General features: G+C 30.9%; 1 protein-coding gene across 2 annotated transcripts; it reads left to right on the top strand.

Annotated features, from left to right (window-relative positions):
• The first annotated feature begins 4,085 nt into the window (after positions 1–4,085).
• On the top strand, positions 4,086–12,661 carry LOC129285735 (MADS-box protein JOINTLESS-like). Of its 2 annotated transcripts, none has more exons than XR_008587275.1 (9): positions 4,086–4,153; positions 4,380–4,564; positions 7,648–7,717; positions 8,693–8,754; positions 8,880–8,979; positions 9,555–9,596; positions 10,553–10,591; positions 11,075–11,224; positions 12,552–12,661. XR_008587275.1 is itself a non-coding variant. In XM_054921602.1 (9 exons), exons 2-9 carry the CDS (start codon positions 4,383–4,385, stop codon positions 12,568–12,570), a joined length of 624 nt encoding a protein of 207 aa, XP_054777577.1. In that variant the 5' UTR covers positions 4,086–4,153; positions 4,380–4,382; the 3' UTR covers positions 12,571–12,661. The 2 variants fall into 2 exon arrangements, 1 of the variants encoding a protein (XP_054777577.1); XM_054921602.1 differs by having other exon boundaries at positions 11,115–11,224.
• Positions 12,662–13,141: the final 480 nt, after the last annotated feature.

The following is a 13,141-nucleotide window of genomic DNA, read 5'->3' as shown; positions in this document are numbered from 1 at the left end:
GGAATCAATTTAGAGTCATTTAAGTATTTTGAAGGAAATGAAACTATCATATAAGGACAATATTAAAAAAAATGCTTTTGAAGATGAGAAGGGAGAGTTGATAGCATTCTATTGAAATGAATTAGTTACTTGAGCTAAAATTACAATAATGATATTATATTGTGCGTAGGGCGGTTCAAATTAGGAGTCAAAAGCCATAAGTAAAGATTGAAGATAAAGTAAAGAAAAAGAAAGAAAGAAATTTATGCCATAGCATATTTGCATTGCACCATAACATGATTCTTTGGTCATACAAAAAAGCCAAGACCATTTATGCCACAATGTTTTTTGCAGCATGCTAGAGCATAATAGCCAAGGACAATAACAAAATGGTCTTATGCCACAACATAATATAAATGTGTCGTAGCATAATCATCATTTAATGAAACACGCTACTTTGTTGAAAACTAACATTTTTAGAGTTTTGAAGGTTGGAGCTCGACATTCTTCATCTCCAATAACCAAGGAACATCCAAGAGAGAGCAAAGAAGCCATGGATGAGGTGAAATTTAGGTTTCATGAGAGATTAGTGGGTTTCATCTAAAATCACTCCAATTAAACTTTTATTATCCTTCTCTTCTTTGCTTAGATGTATGCTTTACAGATTTTTGTTATGTTTGGAGCAATGTGTGGCTAATTCTCCTTAAACCTAGAAGAGCTATGAACTTATTCATGGATTAGACTTTTTTTTACCTATTGGTTATGCTTAATGTTGATTCTTGATTGCTCAATCTTGTGTTTGAATGTTCATTTAATGCTTGGTCACCATTAAATATGATTTTAGATGTTGGGATTTTTTCTTGATAAAGGAAAATCTTGTTGAAACCATTAAATTGGGTAACATGGGATTGAATTTTTGTCTAATATATATATATATATATATATAATTATCCCATATTATTATGTTGCTTTTTACATTAGGGGTTTGTTGGATTAAGAATTTCATTACATTTTATTAAATTCACTTTTTTTATTTTTACTCAATCAAATCCAATTTCTTTTACTTAATGTAAAAGACAATGGGAACTCTATGGCTTGATCATTATTTTGTTTAATTTTTCATGGGAATGACTTTGATACACTAATATATTACATCAAGATTCATGCAGTTGTGATGTAACGATTTATGTCCATCAAATCATTGATCTATCTTTTTTTATGTAAAAGTAACTTATAAAAAGGATCATCAATAATTTTTAAAAATGACTTGCATATAAGACCAAAGGGAGTATGTCTTTTATAGTATTTACATACATATTGAGAAATACAAGGCAAAGGGATGCACTTGGTTATTTAATTTTGCACAAGATTTTATTTTAGTTCATTAATTTTTTATGAGTATCTTTTTAGTTTTTTTAACCTAACACTATAGTTTCATTGAAAAACATTAGCATTAAACTTTTGAATGTTAACAAAACATTATCAAATGTTGATATATTAAATTTAATTTTTTTAAAATAATAACAATTGATGCAAAAAATCATCCTATAATACCTAAGTCTGCCCAAAAGTACCAAAGTAATTTAGACTTCATTTTTTGGGGGGGGTACAATTTAGACTTAATTTTTTTGGGCAGAAACTTAGTAAATTTTTTTTTTTGGATATCAACTAAATTAATTGCTGACATGTCAAAGCTTTAACGAGTTTGACCCATAGGCCTAGTTTGGCTCATTTTGGCCAAAAGATGTGTCTCTCTGTTTGTAAGTTGTAAGTCTTTTGACTTTTATATGCATATTATTTAATTTGTAAATGTACTAAGGCTAAAAAATTTCAGTGCACTAGCTACTTAAAAATATCATGCTTGTTTGAAATTTGTTTTAGAAATAGTTTTCTGTTTTCTAGAATAAAAAATGAAACAATTTATTTGATAATGTATTTTCAAAATGTTTTAAGAATAGAAAAATAGGAACATATTTTAAGTGTTTTGACATTATTATTTTAAAAAATAAGGAAGAATGAGAAAAGCATGTATTTTTATTATTTATTTTATTTTTAGAATATGTTCTACAAAACATCAATTTTTAAAATAATAAAATAAAAATAGTTTTAAATAGGCCTTATATATTTAATGCTTTAATTTCTTTTCCTTTTCATTAGTTCTTACGGAAATTAAGATGTAGCAAACTCATGACGAAGAAAAATATATCCTTTGGGGTAACATCACTTTTCTAAGGACTCAACAAGTTCTAGAGGATTGGATACACCGATTACAATGCTATTCCATATTCAAAGTTGTAAAAATATGAAGCATATAACAAAATCAGTTACTCATCATCTTTAGCTTTAGCTTGTTGCTATTTTTTTCCTTTGACGTGAAGAAAACATTTGGACCATTTGACTTTTTTAAATACCAATAAAGGATTGAGGTTCTTAGTTTTATCTTTAAAATAGGGAGAGTAATAATAAAGTCTTGAAAGAAAAATTAATAATAGCTATCCCTTCGGTTAAAAATTAAGGTATTTTTTAAGGAGTTGAATATTAAAAAATGTAAAGTATTTTTAGTTTTTTGAAGTGAAACTATTGTCTTTTTTCCAAAAGTGCCTCTATTGATAATGACTTTATATTTATTGTAAGGTTTTTAATAAGGATAAATATGAAAAATAGAATTAGTTAAAAGTAGATAACTATTTCATTGAGAAGTGAGATTCGGTTAAAAATGCTTTATTTTTGAACGGAGGGAATAGGTTCTTCACTAATTTTTCTTAAAAATGAATTTTAAATATTGATTTAACTCGTTACAATTAAAAATTGATAGTTATATTTAGAATTTAAATATGTTTTATTTACAATTTAAACTCTTGAATTTACAATTACTTAAATTGATATCTGTAACTATTTTTCAAAAAAAAAACTAAATGATCATTAATTCATGTCCTTGAGACTTAATCATCATTAGCCCTTTAAAATCTTGTGATCTTAAAATTTTAATATCATATGTTTATTTGGTCTCAAAGTGTTAATTTCTATAAAAATGTTTAAAACTAATCTAAACTAATTATATCAAATCAAACTAAACCAAATCAAAGGAACCAATCAAAATTGATTATAAACAAGGTTTGCTTTGATTTTCCTTTTGGCAAAATCAATTGAATTAGTTTTTTATTTTTAAAAAACTTAAACTAAATCAAACTAATTCTTATTATATTTATTATATATACTTTAATAAATTTGCCAAAGTTTTTTTTTCCTTTCTCAAGTGTTATTATTTCTAAATCATTAGTAAAAATATGTTGCAATTAGCTAAATGTTTTCTACAATTATTTTTGATAATTTTTAATTTTATAACCAAGTATTTTAAAGATAATATATTAATTTTTAATTGTTAAATATGCTAATTAATTGTTAAAAAATTATTTTGCGTTGAGTAGTTTTTTTATTGCAAATAGTAATTAGTAGTTAACAATTATTTATGAACATGAATATATATTGATAATTATGAAAAATATTTTATAAAAGGTTTAAGTTTAATCTAAATCTAAATAAAACCAAACCAGCAACTAGATCAAAAATCAAAACAAACTAATTAAATAAAAAAATTAAATAGGTTTCAAACTATAGTGAATCAATTAATTTGTTTTTTTACTCAAAATTAAACTAAATCGACCGTATAAACACTCTTAAGTTAAGCTTGACATCTCTGCGCAATTCATTGGATGGTGTTTGCACTGTTGCGTGGGGTGTATTGCGCCTTCCACTATCTCACCATCAAGTCCAAAAGCCGCAAAAGGAAATAAAACCAAAAAAGTTGCCCCCTCCATAATGAGTAATTATCCTTCTTTCACTAAAAAGTTCGTTTCCTTCCCCTCCCACAACATATGTCCACACGCCTCCTCTCTCTCTCTCTCTCTCTCTCTCTCTCTCTCTCTGTGTTTGTTCGCTTATGGACAACTTGTAGGTGGGGTTTATCTTCATCACACCCTTACCTAAGCTGGTAAGCATCATCCTTTTTCTTGCAATCTTGCATTTCCTCTTTTAGACAACTAATTTCCTCCTTTAATTTTCTTTTCCTGTAATATTCATATTCTTTTTCTTCTTGTTTAGTTCTGAACTCTTTGGTGTTTCACAGTAAGATTCATCAGCTCTTTCTGATTGAAAGTCCTCTGTGTTCTTCAAGGTTTCTCCTCAGTTCTTTTCTAAGATTAGTTTTCTGTATTGCTTAATGGATCTGAGATATTGATTTTCTACTTCTATTTGGGAGAGAGTTATGATCCACTGCATTTCCTTTTACTGATTGGACACTAATATTCCTTTTTTTGTCACAAAATATTTAGTAATTTTTTATTTTTCCTGGAGAGTCTGAATTCTTTTCCTGATTTTTGGGTCTATTTTTGCTTAATCAGGAAATGACAAGGCAGAAGATAGAAATAAAGAAGATCGACAACATAACAGCAAGGCAAGTAACGTTTTCGAAGAGAAGAAGAGGGCTATTCAAGAAGGCTAATGAACTTGCTACTCTCTGTGATGCTGAGATTGCTCTCATAGTCTTTTCTGCTACTGGCAAGCTCTTTGAATATGGTAGCTCAAGGTCTCTCCTCTCTTCTTTTAGTTTCCTTTTCCTCACCTTAATGATGTACAGTTGAATGCTTTTTTCCAGGTAACTATTTGTTTAATTTTCATACGTATCTGAACATTCGCAGATCGTGTACTTGTGCTTATTATTTTAATTTATTTTAGGCTCATTAATCTAGACTAACAGGAGATTGACTACGAACGTGCTTGCTAGAGAATCTCATCAGCGTTTATTTCTGTAAAACACTGTTTGCAATCCTCATGATGGATTTAATTTGTAGCTCTTTCTTTTTAGAAATTTTTATAATCATCGTCATCATCTTGGCTGACTTGCTTGTTATGAGAACCCTCCCTATTCAGTTCTGTTGATTAATTGTAACCTTGACTCTATGAATAACACAGATTTGAGAAATATATTTTCAAAACTCTGAACCTAAGGTTCTGGCATAATCCAATATAAATGTATGTCTCTCTCTTTCATCATAACAGAGGAAAGTGACTTTAAAAACTATTCTTTTATTGTTTTGATATCTAACCGCAAAGGTCATGCCAACGTGGTGTCATGTATGCTATAGTTAATTCATGTCCAACATGCCTGTCTGTATGTATCTTAGTTGTCACATATTATAGAGTGATGCAAGTATGAAAGCCACTGGACAAAAGGATGCTTTATTTTGAATGAGGCGTTTTGACTATTTTAGAAAAAGAAACGTTTAGTGTTCAGCTTGCTTGAGAAAAAGATGGTGCTTAGGGTAATATCTGATTCACAAATATGATTAGTTTTCAGAAGAGAAGGCTCTTTCTGGATGTTCATTTAGATATAATAATGGCATTATACTCAACGCATTGATATAGTAATCTCTGACATCATAGCATATGTGTGAACTTTAAATTTCTATATTTGCATGTGTAGTTGAGACATTTGTCATGCCCACGCATGCATACGTACTAAAACTTGCTTAGGATGAAATCTACCCCGGTTGTAAAAGTGAGTGAAGTTCAAAATATTTAAAAAGGGAAGCAAAATTCTGAAACTACTTTGTGAGATTTGGAAAATTATCCCAAGTTTTTGTTGATGATATCAAAGTTAAAGTTAAAACGCCCTGTTGAATTATATATAGGAGATCTATTAATTTTTCCGTCCAAGATTTATAATAGCCCGATTCAATACACTGAATTATGAAGCTTTTGTTCTTGGATACGGTACTCTTCATTTCTGCAGACAAGCTTTGAAAATTACCATGATTAAGTTGATTAGAAACACTGGAAACTCAGAGATTAAGGAAACTCTTTATTGTTATCCCTTTTACTCATCTTAAATCCCTTAAGCTTGTATTTGGATGGGCGGACTTAAGTGGAAAATTCGAATTTAAAATCTCATATTTGAAATCTCACATTTAAAATTCAAAGATTCTAAATTCTTTGTTTGGATGATATTTAAATTTAAAGTAAAATTTGAAATTTTAAATTCTGTACTTAAATTTCAAATAAACTTGGAAGACTGGTTAAAGTCGATAGTCTAAATAACCAACTTCCACCGAGATCAGACAGTAAAAGTTGATTGGGATTGTAGCACTAGCGATGAATGAGATGGGTTGGTTGACTTCCACCAGATCGGATTGATGGCGATGATGCGGATAGCACGGCCGCCTTCCATCGGGATCGAACCGATGGCAACCATAGGGACTGAATTGTCGACTTTCACTGGGATTGGACCAATGACTACAAGGGGGACCATATAGCCACCTTCTACCTAGACCGGATGGTTGACTTCCACAGGAATTGGATTGACAGTGATGATCGGGATCTAACGATCGACTTTCACTATGACTATACTGACGGCGACTGCTTGGATTAGACCAATAATGCCCAACAATAAGGATAGGACAACTGACTTCTACTAGAACCGAACGGTCGACATTCATTGAGATTCAACTTGATGGAAGTTGATTGTCGGGTCCTTGTCGTCATTATCAGTCTGGTCCTGGTGGAAGTCAGTCATTAGGTCCTCGTCATTGTCATTAGTTTGGTCTTGATCGAAGTCAGTTGTTTGGCCTGATGGTTGCTGTTAGTCTGGTCCAGGTGGAAGTTGGCCGCCCGATCCCCATTGTCGCCGTTGGCTTGATCTCGATGAAAGTAGGCTATTCAGTCCCTGTTGTCGCCGTCAACCCGATCCCAGTTAAAGTTGGTCGTCTACTCCTAGTCAATGATGGCAGCTTGTTTCTATCAACTTTGGCAGTTTGATCCAATTACCATTGGCAAATCAATCAAGCCTTTATGGATTTGGGTCAAATTACAAAAGAGATTGGGTTAGAATTTGAAATAACAAGGGTTTAGAAAGGATTTTAAATTACAAAGAAATTGAGGTAGAATTTGGATTTGGATCCAAATCCATACATTTTTAATTATCCAAACAATGGATTTGGCTCAAATACAAATCCATATGTATCCAAACATAGCATAATTGTAATCATGGATGATTTTGTGTCTGGAGATATTTTGATCAAAACGTAAGTCACTATATAGGGTAGTGTTTGGATCTGTTTTTTTCCTTCTCTTTTCTTTGAGGAAAAAAGAAAAACTAGAACATTTCCACCATTATATCATAAATTAAAGACGCAATTAATGCAAGGTTTTTATATCACTTCTCTGCGTGACTGGTTTAAAGAGTTGCCATTCTCTACATCATTTTAAGATGATTAATCTTTAACATGAAGTCGGGTTATATATATAATTTTGGTTGCATTGTTGAGAGGCTTGCATAGAGAGTAATAGAGAGTAATGTAATTTTAGTTGCATTGTTGAGGCTTGCATTTGATTGCATAATTACTGCTTTTAACGTACAGCTTTTATTTTTGCTGCTCATTTAATTTTAGTCACGCAAAATTGTTCAATATGCCTATTACTGCAGAGTTTAAAGAGGCTTGAATTTGAAATAATTGTGCTTATACCGGAACTTAATGAATATAGAATGATTCAAGCGGCTGGGTAATATTTGCGTGTGTAATACTGTGTTATTCTCCTGAAGAGCCTTAAATACTAACAGTATACTGGTAGGTGTAAGATTTCATGAACACGCTGTGTTTTCGGTTCTTATAGTGTGCAGCAGGTTATCGAAAGGCACGATCAGCACTCAGAAATTGAAAGATTATACCATTCATCCATTTTGGTAAGATCATTATGCATAATTGTTTTTAATTATATTTTTTCTCAATATTTTCGTTCTATTTACTGCTTTAAATAATGTAAACGAGTGCGAGTGTCATGCATTACATTTAGTCTAAAAAATGAGACACCCTTCATGGCGCACCATATAAGAGCTTTTATAATATAAATAGATATATAAATTGTTTCTGTCGAAGTGTCCTGGCTTGGCTAGTACGTTAGTTCTGTTCTCTAGGATTTCACAAAACTTATAGCTACTCAAGTTTATTTGTTTAATTACCTAGATTTTCTCTTTTCCAAGTAATACGATAATTTAATTTATTAAGGAGTAGCAATAATGGTGAAGTATTTGGAATTCGATAAGATGCACAAGCTGCTAACTTAGCTATAGTGAAATGAAAATTCACTTCTGATCATTTATTATTTTTTCAGTGCAATGCTCAATTATTTAAATAAGAAAAAAATCCCTAAGATGTGACTTTCAAAGGACTTAATCTTGATTTGATATATGGATAGGATTGTTCATAGGCTGTGGCAGGTTTGACCCTATAAAAAGAAAAAAGCTTCAAGTTCAACAACAACAATGACAAATCTTATCCCATTAGGTGTGGTTGGTTATATGAATTGTATGATGCCTTTGTGTTTTATCATCAATCAAGCTTTTATAGATATCATTAACTAAGAGGCTTTGATCAATAACTTCTATAAGTGTTCTCTTTGATCTTCATTTACCCCTCTTTATTGGATTCAAGTTGTTCGCTCTACTCTTCTCACTAATGCCTCCCATGTTCTTTTGTGAGCATGTGCAAATTATCTTAAACGATTTTCTATCATTTCCCTCCAATAGATGCCATTCCAATGTATAATAAAATAATAATAAAAGATTGTGTTTCTACAGAAAATTACATCATTCACTTTGCTTAACCTGAAATTCGATAGTACTGAACTTATGGAAATCTCTTGGGAATTTTATGCATAGTATGAAAAGGAAACCTTCAGCATGCTCAGCATGGAAGAAGCCAATAAGGTTCAGGAACTGAGGTATATAGATTTTTGTAAATGTACAATATTATAATTGTGAAGCTTTTATTTTGTGCCTTCCATATGATAGATTTATAATGTCATCTATTACTGAGGGGATGGCTATACCTTATAATAATTGAAAGGCAGTTGAAGGGAGAAGAGCTTGAAGGATTGAGCACGAATGAATTACAGAAGCTTGAAGAACAATTAGAAAAAGGTTTGAGCCGTGTTGTCAAAGCTAAGGTTTGCACTTTGTCCCTTACTACAATACAAATTCGGATCTGATCTCGTAGGGATGCATCTAATTGGAATCATTTGACTAGGTTAGATTTGACTATTGTCAAGTCCAATTGGAATGTATCCTTCACATTTATAATTATAATGAAGGGATCCGTACATGCCTCTTTGCATATATCCTAAGGAAAGAGCACCAAAGAAATTTTGAAGTGATATGGTAAATAGATTTTTATACTTTCAAAAATCAAAATATTGTTATATGCCCTTAAACAAGTTCTTCAAACGACATGTTGATCTCAAGAGCTCAAGAGCTCATCATGTCAATTATGAAAGAGTTTGAAATTAAATAACATATGAATTAATAACATTAAGTAATAACTTTGAAGCTTTTTGCATTTTTTTACTTTGATATTATAAGTGATTGAACCCCCTCATTTTGTTTTTGAGCCCTTCCATTTGGAATTATTGAAATTTCTTGTCTGGATTAATTCTTGCATTTCAAAGTTTTTTGCATTTAAAATTACTTTATAGAAATTAATGTTACTAATCTTCACAACACACGGTGCTTGGTGGTTTTACAGGAAGAAATAATTATGAAAGAGATCAATGCGCTCAAGAGAAAGGTGAAATACATTCCAAACCTAATTATTGAAGGCTCATGTATATTTTTGTTATTGCTTGATGTTTGAAAAGAAAATGAAAATAATGTACAGGAGAAATAACGATATTTAGTTAATGTCATGCCAGAAAAGGTACAAAAAAATTCTATATCCATGGCTGAAATGTCTTCATATATATGATGGCCTGCCTCTGCGCAGGAAAGATTAAACCTAACTGAGTAACAGTGCTAAATTATTGGAAATAAATCTTGAAGGTCAATGATAAGGGACAAGATTAAGATAGAGAATTTGATATGCATGTAATTGAGGAAAAATGTAATAGTTTTATGCCTTTAAAAGATATGTCTCAATTACTTGGTTAATTAATCCTAAAAAAATAATATTTTATTCATAAAGAATAAATATCATATTGTTTGTTCTAAAACTTCTATGGATTGATATTTCTAGTATTCGAGAACTAAACAACTTAAATATGGAAAATTAATCATTTACCTTGTAATTTTGAATCAATTACAACTCAATTCTTGAAATTTAATTCAATGCAACTCAGTTTCTCAAGTTTTAACCATTTAATTTGGTGATCCCTACACTTAATGCTTCAGTTACAACTTAATCCTTGAAGAGGTTGATATTTTTTGAAAGTATAGGGACCAATTTATTAAATGGCTGAAACATTTGAGACTAAATTGAACTTTGTTAAACTTTAATGATTGAGTAGTAACTAAATCAACCAAAATTGTAGGAATTAAATGACTAATTTTCCTTGTGCATATGCATTTCAATTATTCGCTCCTTAAATATTAATGAAGAGAGTGAGCAAGATAGAGAGGAGAAAGAGAGAAATGATTTGCAGTAAATTGTAGTCAGTGAAGAACTAGTCTGCCAGGCCATCTCATTCACAGAGATGTATAGGACAATTAGTACTTAGCTTCTCTGAGAATGCTTCCTTGTCTGTGCAGGGAATCCAGCTGATGGAGGAGAATCAGAGATTGAAACAGGTGATCCGTGTTTTGAATTATTTGCACAGTAAATCAGTGTTAAAACGATTAAGTCCCTAATCCAAGTTTCATCGATTAGACCATAATTGATTCGAAGTCAAACCATTCGTCATTAAATTAACATGCTTTAAGTTCTATGAACTCCTTTCTGGTCCTAGTTATTGTGTAATATTAATCCACTTTAATTTATGGTTCTTAACGAATGATAGTTAATATGCTTCAAGTGCAATTACATCTTTGCCTTATATTAGTTTGATGCTTCACTGTTCAAAGCTCCTTAGTTATGAACAATGCAACCTCCATTACATTTTATATACATATTAATTCATAATATATGCATGTTAAAGGAAAAATCAGTTTTCACCAATTTTTGACCTGTTTGATTGGTTTTGTCCGGTTTTGATAGAATTTTCGAATTGGACCAAGGTATGGTGTTCACCAGTTGAACCAGCAGGTCCAATTAATTAACATTGATTGTTTCAGATTGGTGGCAAGAATCTGAAGATGGAAAATTTGTGTTTAGGTGACGAAAGTTGGACAAACACAGGGTCAGTCGTCTGAGTCAGCAACTATCGGCAGCACATCTGATCCTCTCCATGAGGATCATAGTTCAGACACCTCTCTCAGATTGGGGTTAGTATAACAAACTTAACTGTTCATTTTTGAGATTTCTCATGAACAAGCATGTCAAGAAAATGCAAGAATTTATTCAATTCTCTTGAGATGGCTGATTATTGACAGACATGAGATTACGTGATTACTTGTTTTATTAAAAACACATCCTGAGGGTCAACAATTAACAGAGAGAATAATTAAGAATTCATATCCATGCAAGTCATATATAAATATTTATATACTCTTCCTGTTTTCAAATATAAGAGAAAAATAACCAACTTACAGAGTTTTAAAAAGTTGGTTAAGTATGATAATTATGTCTGAAATTTAAAAAATTAAACTAAATTAGTCTTATTATTAATAAAATAAATTTGTCTCGTCAAAATAAATATTGACTTTATAAGGAGTAATATGGTAAAAGTATGATAAATACTTCTTGAAATTTATAGTTTTGCTTATTAAAAAAAAAAACGGAGACATGATAGTTTATAATTTAAAACGGATGGAGTATCTACGATTGACAGTAAACAGTTTGAACTAAAAAGCATTTTTTTGGGCTTGTATTATATAAGCTCCATAGTCCACAGTTTTCTTTCCTTAGCGTATTTATTTTTGACCTGTGGAATGTGGATATTTCAAAAATGAAGTCTTTTGTATGTATGTCGGAGCGTAGTAAATCTATGTATGTCTGATCATAATCTAGTGTCTGTTTCTTTGGGTCCCCCCCCCCCCCCCCCCCAAAAAAAAAAAAAGATATAGACATCTTCAAGTAAGAGAGGTACATGTAGAGAGAATTTGGTGGGTCTTACTCTCGAACACGGAACGTTTCCATTTCCTTATCATCCTTGTCTCTCCACTTTTCTAATCAATCATAATCATTGATATCACTGCATTAAGTGAATATATTTTAGCCGTAAATTTGATGAATGATTATGATTACGAAATTGGAGAGAAAAAGATGATAAAAAATGGTTTACTAAAATAATCTCTCTCCACCTATACATTAGATCCACTTGAAGACAAAATCCCAATTATTAATCCACTACGCATCAAACTAATGTGAGACTTGCTAATGAATGCAAGAAATAGTAGTGATCAGGCAACTGTGCACACATACCATAATTAGCTCTATTGATAGAACACAATGATATCATGCATTTTATGTAGATCTATACTTATGGTTTCTTAGTTATTGATAGGATACAAGGATATTGTGCAACTTATGTATATATATGGTTTATTGGTTGTTGATAGAACATAATAATATCGTTAGGTAGTGATATAAAGCATGTTTATGTTTGGCATCTTGTCAAAAGTTAACTAGAGTGTTTTTCATCTGTTGCAGATTGTCTTTGTTCAACTAATACATTAAATGAAAAAAAAAAAAGATGAGAGGCAACATGGAAAATACATCAAAAATTTAATTAACCGTTGTTGTGCACGGGACAATTCCCCCATTATTATTTCATAGCAAGTTTGCTTAATTTTTATGTAAGTAGGTTTTTTTATTATATAAATGCGAGCAAATGATATGTGTATATATAATATATACCCCTACGAGGATGGTGTCGTATTTTGAATAGTTTTGTTTCCCTCTCTTGCTTCTTGCGAATATTTTTGTTTTTTGTTTTTGTTCCAAATGGAAACTGAATCTTACATATTCAACAAAAAAAAAATGGTGGATAATTGAAGATACAAAATCATTTTAAAAAGTCTCAAATGTATGTTAGCACAGACACATGTGTCCGACACAACACAATTTGATATGTAAAATATGATAAATTTTAAAATCTTATGCCGGGCAAAACTAAAAATCGTCAATCTATAATACGAAGTAAAAGTAGGTATTATTTATCAAAAAAAAGTAAAAGTATTAAATATTCTCAAAATTATCTAAATAACTTAAAACTTGAACATCCGTATTCTCTCCTTAAT

The sequence above is a fragment of the Prosopis cineraria genome, unplaced genomic scaffold, assembly GCF_029017545.1.
Source record: "Prosopis cineraria cultivar Desert tree isolate PC_DT_omini unplaced genomic scaffold, ASM2901754v1 PC11, whole genome shotgun sequence".
Taxonomy (NCBI): Eukaryota; Viridiplantae; Streptophyta; class Magnoliopsida; order Fabales; family Fabaceae; genus Prosopis; species Prosopis cineraria.
Note: the sequence above shows the minus strand (reverse complement) of the source record. Positions and strands in the feature narration are given on the sequence as shown.